We start from the raw sequence: 6,192 nt of genomic DNA, 5'->3' as shown, positions 1-6,192 counted from the left end.
AGGTGATAGAAGGGAATGGGCAGCCAATGCCTTCTCATTTCTGCTGGGAACGATTCTTGATAAAACAATACCAAATTCCTCTAACATACAGTGCATTCTGGTCAGTTGCATACCAGCTTTAAGTATTTGTTAGGACCTTTAGTACAGTACAAGGATATGTGTGTGCGTACGTGTATATATATATATATATGTATTATGTATGTATGTACATACATATATATATATATATGTATGTATATATGTGTATGTATATATATAAATGTATGTGTATATATATATATGTGTATGTATATGTGTGTGTATGTATATATATATATATATATATACGTATGTATATACAGTATATATATATATATATATATATATAGTTTCATTCAAAGTCAATCCAGAATCAATATGCTTGGCTTACTCTGCTTAGCTTGACATTTGAGTGTATGTTTCACAATTATGGACCGATTGCCTTTTCCCCCGCATTAATTAGCTTAGCTAAACCTCATAAATAATATGCAAACTAACGCTGCTTCTAAAAACGACTGCAAAGAGACTCAACAATTTGATTCAGAGCTCCTGTATACAGCACACCTTGCACAACAACGCCATGCAGAACAGAATGCACTGCAGGTACAGGGATGGCTATGCACAAGGTACACAGGCACACAGAAGAGGCCCTCGCTGAGGAGAATGACGAGAGACGTGTGAAGGAGGATATCAATGCCCTGTGGATGAAGCGCACGGTGCGAGGCCGACAGCTCAGCAGACCGCTCCTCTAAGGACGGCCATTGCTGTTGCCATCGGCGGCCATGCTGAAGTCATTGGCGACGAGCAGCAGGGCCTCGATGTTGGCGGCCGTCTCGGGACTCTGTAGCGAGAGGAAGTCGGAGACGTCCATGTTGGCTAATCCCTCGGACGGAGGAGGGTTGATCGCCGTGCTGCTGCTGCTCACCGCCGCGGGGAAAGTCTGCGCTGAGGAAGGAGAGGAAGAGGGGATACCGAGTCCGACCACCTCACCCGCCTTGGAGGAAGACTCGGGGAGGCCGCTCGAGGGAGGTGAGGTGGCCGGAAGGTGCGGAGGCTCCGGGGGCTGCGGCAGGGGGGGCGGAGGGGGCTCTGGAGGTTGCTGCTGAGCTATGAGCGAAATTGTGGAGGTGGTGGTGCTCTGTGAGCTCTTGTCTTTAGCAGAGTCTCTACAGGCACAGTGACATTGGCACGACTCCTCTTGTTTGATGATGATGACTGGCAGGCTGAGGCCAATCTGCTGGACAGAGCTACCTGGAACACAGAACAAAGTGGTGAGAAAGACACCGCCAACTGGCTCGCTCCATGACCATCTTTTGTCATTCCTTTCCCAGTGAGCTGGACACATCAAAATGAAATTGTTGATGTAAAAAGATGAAGATGAAAACGTCGGAAGGCTCAATGCTTCAATGCCAAAGGCGATAATGTATTAACTGCTTAGTAGGCATAAAACACTAACTTTACACTCAGACCAGTAGTGTCATTAGCACCCCTGGGTGCTCCCAGCAGTCATCACCAGGGTGCGGGGCATTCAAGCCAGCGTTGCAGACATCAGGTTTGCTTGTTGTGGCCAATATATCAAGTTTGCAGTAGAGCAGTGATCCTCACTACTTTCTCCATGAGAGCCACACTAGCCGGTCAAAGTCAAGAGGAGAGCCACTTTTTACCGCAAAACCACACAGTAAGCGTTTGATTTAGATTTTAGTTTATTAAATGATAAAACCAATGATAAAAAATTTAGAACCAATGATAAAAATGTTAGAAACAATTATAAAAATCATAAAAACATTCAGACCGACTTTATATTTATTTATATATATATATATATATATATATATATATATATATATATATATATATATATATATATATATAAATGATATAAAAATGATAAAAGTGATGAAAACATTCACACCGACTTGATTAAAAAATATATATATATATAAAATAATATTTTACCTGGGCACTTCACACAGACTACCCGAAGTAAAGACACCGGAGCACTCTTTTCCGTCTGCACGTTTTAAAGGAGAATTTCGGTTTTTTCGAACCTGGAGCCATCTCCTGCCATTAATTATGATTTGTCCACTCACCAGGCAATCCCCGCGGCGTATCTGGGCGTCCTAGCGTTGTTTTGATATCAATAGCGTCCAAGTCAGTCGTAAAGTGGAGTTGATTTGGGGCCAAGTGTGAGCCTGTATTTCCTGCATCTAAATAGCTATTTTTCTTCCCTTTTTCGCCAAATATCGCCGTAATCTGATCCGTCAACATCCAGCCGAGTGTTATTTCACCCCAGGCTGTTTCCTGGACTGCACAGGGATCAAATTACCTCAAACGTGATCTAGGTCACCAAGTCTCGTGAAGTCCCGCGATACTTTCCTGTCGACTGGCCAAATACAGGCAGGACGCTTTGCGGTCGTGGTTTTAGCGTAACCTATGTGGGGTTTGGCGTAACCTATGTGGGGTTTGGCATAACCTTCGTTATTTCGAATCCCACATAGGTTACGCCAAACCCCACATAGGTTACGCTAAAACCACGACCGCAAAGCGTCCTGCCTGTATTTGGCCAGTCGACAGGAAAGTATCGCGGGACTTCACGAGACTTGGTGACCTAGATCACGTTTGAGGTAATTTGATCCCTGTGCAGTCCAGGAAACAGCCTGGGGTGAAATAACACTCGGCTGGATGTTGACGGATCTGATTACGGCGATATGTGGCGAAAACGGGAAGAAAAATAGCTATTTAGATGCAGGAAATACAGGCTACCACTTGGCCCCAAATCAACTCCATTTTACGACTGACTTGGACGATATTGATCTCAAAACAACGCTAGGACGCCCAGAAACGCTGCAGACATCGCTAGGTGAGTGGCCAAATCATAATTAATGCCAGGAAATGGCTCCAGGTTAAAAAAAACCGAAATTCTCCTTTAATAGAAGGGGCTGACTGACGTTTCGACAGACAAGTCTGTCGAAACGTCAGTCAGCCCCTTCTATTAAAACGTGCAGACGGAAAAGAGTGCTCCGGTGTCTTTACTTCGGGTAGTCTGTGTGAAGTGCCCAGGTAAAATATTATTTTATGCATATTGTCCTCCACTGTTGAGCACCAGGACCCTTTTTATTCCAAACCTGGCTGAAGCGCGCTGGACACTATTACTAATATATATATATATGAAAACATTCTGATGTTCAGTCTGTCTCTCTCTGGGATGCAGCTCCAAACCTCCAGACAGCTGCTTTGCTTATCGTTAAAACTCCGACGCTGGGACGCTGGTGACTTGATTGTTGCAGCTTGAGCATTTCTCGTTAACGACGAGGAAATGCCAGCTGCAACAATACGCCCTGTCATTCACACCTCGGTTTCTGCGTCCCTGCTCAATCCCTCCACGAGGCATTGGCTTTTTTGCAGTGTTGCCAGATACCGGTATGAGTTTCAACCCCCGTTTGGTGCTCCAAAGGGCCACAAACCTGGCAACCACGCAGTTTGTTTGACACCGCAGTGAGGGGATGGTTTTGACATGATTTTATGATTTCTATCAGCTGCGAGACGCGAGCCGCCAATGAAAGAGTCTAGAGCCACCATCGTCTCGCGAGCCGCGCAAAGAGGATCTAGGCAGTAGAGCTATTCGGCAGGCCTGGCCTGTCGTGAACTCTGACAAGCATGATAGCATGACAAGCAAACTTCCATGTGCTCCTGCAAAATGAACCCAGTCTGTATTTCGACTGAGTAAAAAATAGTCCATCCCCGGGGACGCGCATGAGCAACTGAACAGGAAACTGATTTTCATCATCGTGTGAGTCTAGCTAGATTACAGTGGGGTAGCTTTATTTTGGTAGTCGCTAGCTCGTGGAAAAACACCTTTTTCTCAGCAACCAAGCAATTGTGAAGGAAACGGATTTCACCATTGAAATCAGACTTCTAGATGCATTTCAGTCACTCTGTGGTGTTTTGAGAAATTGTTATGCGAAAAGCCACAACTACGACGTGCAGCTGGAGATTTGCTGCGAGCAACTTCAGTACATAGGGAGACGTTTATAGCTTTTGCACACCAAGTCCGTATTTTCGTCCGAAATTGACGCACGAAAAAAAAAAAAAAATGAATACGACCTCATGTGTTTCAATCATCATTGACACACTGAGTCCGACAATAACGTCCGTCATTTATGTTTTCGGACGAGGTTCGATTTTCTGCGTTTTTCGCATCAGTCAATAGATTTTTGCGAGCTGGGACCCGTCCTTGTTTTCAGATGACGGATGAAAAAACACACATACGAAAACAATCGGACTGTGTGTGCAAAGACCTTTACAGTGAAGAAAACCAAATCCAGATCTGTGATTGGCTGCTGCTTCAGTGCGTCACTAATGTGCATAAAGGTCAGCTCAGCTCAATTTCAAATTTTCAACCCGTCGCTCTGGTCGGCTACACCGCGCCGCTCCCAGCACCGTGGCGCTCGCTGCTGCCACTGCATCGGACAGCTCCCATTGAAAATAAATGACTGCCAGCCACCTTTGTAGCTCATGACGCTCATCAGTAAAAACCCATTAAGAGTTAAATAGAACAGTGAATGGCCTCTAATATACTACATACACGATAAGCAACGTTTCATGCATAGCTCTCTTCATCAGATGCTATCGGAGGAGGACATGTTCAACCCCCATGGACTGGACGTGGAATTCTTAGTTGTGGTTAACACCGTAATAATTTCTCAGGTGCAAAACATGAAAGACTTCCACCACCCTGTGTTAATCATGCCTGACTCTCGGAATAATGTCTACAACATGAACAGCAACACATGACACTTACCTGGATTTCCTCCAACTGGTATGGCCGTGGTGAAGAAAACCTTTTCCACTTTTGGAGCACCTGGATGTGTCTGTGAACAAACAGTGAGCATCACAGTCAAATCAAGCAGATGCAGATGAGGCTGGGACACATTCGACTAGAGGATTATAAGGCTGGGACACATTCGACTAGAGGATTATAAGGCTGGGACACATTCGACTAGAGGATTATAAGGCTGGGACACATTCCACTAGAGGATTATAAGGCTGGGACACATTCGACTAGAGGATTATAAGGCTGGGACACATTCCACTAGAGGATTATAAGGCTGGGACACATTCGACTAGAGGATTATAAGGCTGGGACACATTCGACTAGAGGATTATAAGGCTGGGACACATTCCACTAGAGGATTATAAGGCTGGGACACATTCGACTAGAGGATGCAGATAAGGCTGGGACACATTCGACTAGAGGATTATAAGGCTGGGACACATTCGACTAGAGGATTGTAAGGCTGGGACACATTCGACTAGAGGATTGTAAGGCTGGGACACATTCGACTAGAGGATTATAAGGCTGGGACACATTCGACTAGAGGATGCAGATAAGGCTGGGACACATTCGACTAGAGGATGCAGATAAGGCTGGGACACATTCGACTAGAGGATTATAAGGCTGGGACACATTCGACTAGAGGATTATAAGGCTGGGACACATTCGACTAGAGGATGCAGATAAGGCTGGGACACATTCGACTAGAGGATGCAGATAAGGCTGGGACACATTCGACTAGAGGATTGCAAGGCTGGGACACATTCGACTAGAGGATTATAAGGCTGGGACACATTCGACTAGAGGATTATAAGGCTGGGACACATTCGACTAGAGGATGCAGATAAGGCTGGGACACATTCGACTAGAGGATGCAGATAAGGCTGGGACACATTCGACTAGAGGATTATAAAGCTGGGACACATTCGACTAGAGGATTATAAGGCTGGGACACATTCGACTAGAGGATTATAAGGCTGGGACACATTCGACTAGAGGATTATAAGGCTGGGACACATTCGACTAGAGGATGCAGATAAGGCTGGGACACATTCGACTAGAGGATGCAGATAAGGCTGGGACACATTCGACTAGAGGATTATAAGGCTGGGACACATTCGACTAGAGGATTGTAAGGCTGGGACACATTCGACTAGAGGATTGTAAGGCTGGGACACATTCGACTAGAGGATTATAAGGCTGGGACACATTCGACTAGAGGATGCAGATAAGGCTGGGACACATTCGACTAGAGGATGCAGATAAGGCTGGGACACATTCGACTAGAGGATTATAAGGCTGGGACACATTCGACTAGAGGATTATAAGGCTGGGACACA

The 6,192-nt window shown here is 45.4% G+C and overlaps 1 protein-coding gene across 1 annotated transcript in view; it reads right to left on the bottom strand.

The window, feature by feature from the left end:
* Positions 1-766: 766 nt before the first annotated feature.
* LOC310798955 (metal regulatory transcription factor 1-like) overlaps positions 767-6,192 on the bottom strand; it is a gene marked incomplete at both ends in the record, with an annotated part of 37,592 nt that continues 32,166 nt past the window's right edge. The window contains 2 exons of the mRNA XM_083661511.1: positions 767-1,265; positions 4,816-4,889. Coding sequence (XP_083517637.1) covers positions 767-1,265; positions 4,816-4,889 — 573 coding nt within the window. The remainder of the gene's footprint in view (positions 1,266-4,815; positions 4,890-6,192) is intronic.

The sequence above is a fragment of the Poromitra crassiceps genome (genome assembly GCF_964638095.1).
Source record: "Poromitra crassiceps genome assembly, chromosome: 26".
NCBI classification, from domain to species: domain Eukaryota; kingdom Metazoa; phylum Chordata; class Actinopteri; order Beryciformes; family Melamphaidae; genus Poromitra; species Poromitra crassiceps.
The sequence above is the reverse complement of the archived record's forward strand: the minus strand, read 5'-3'. Positions and strand labels throughout refer to the sequence as shown.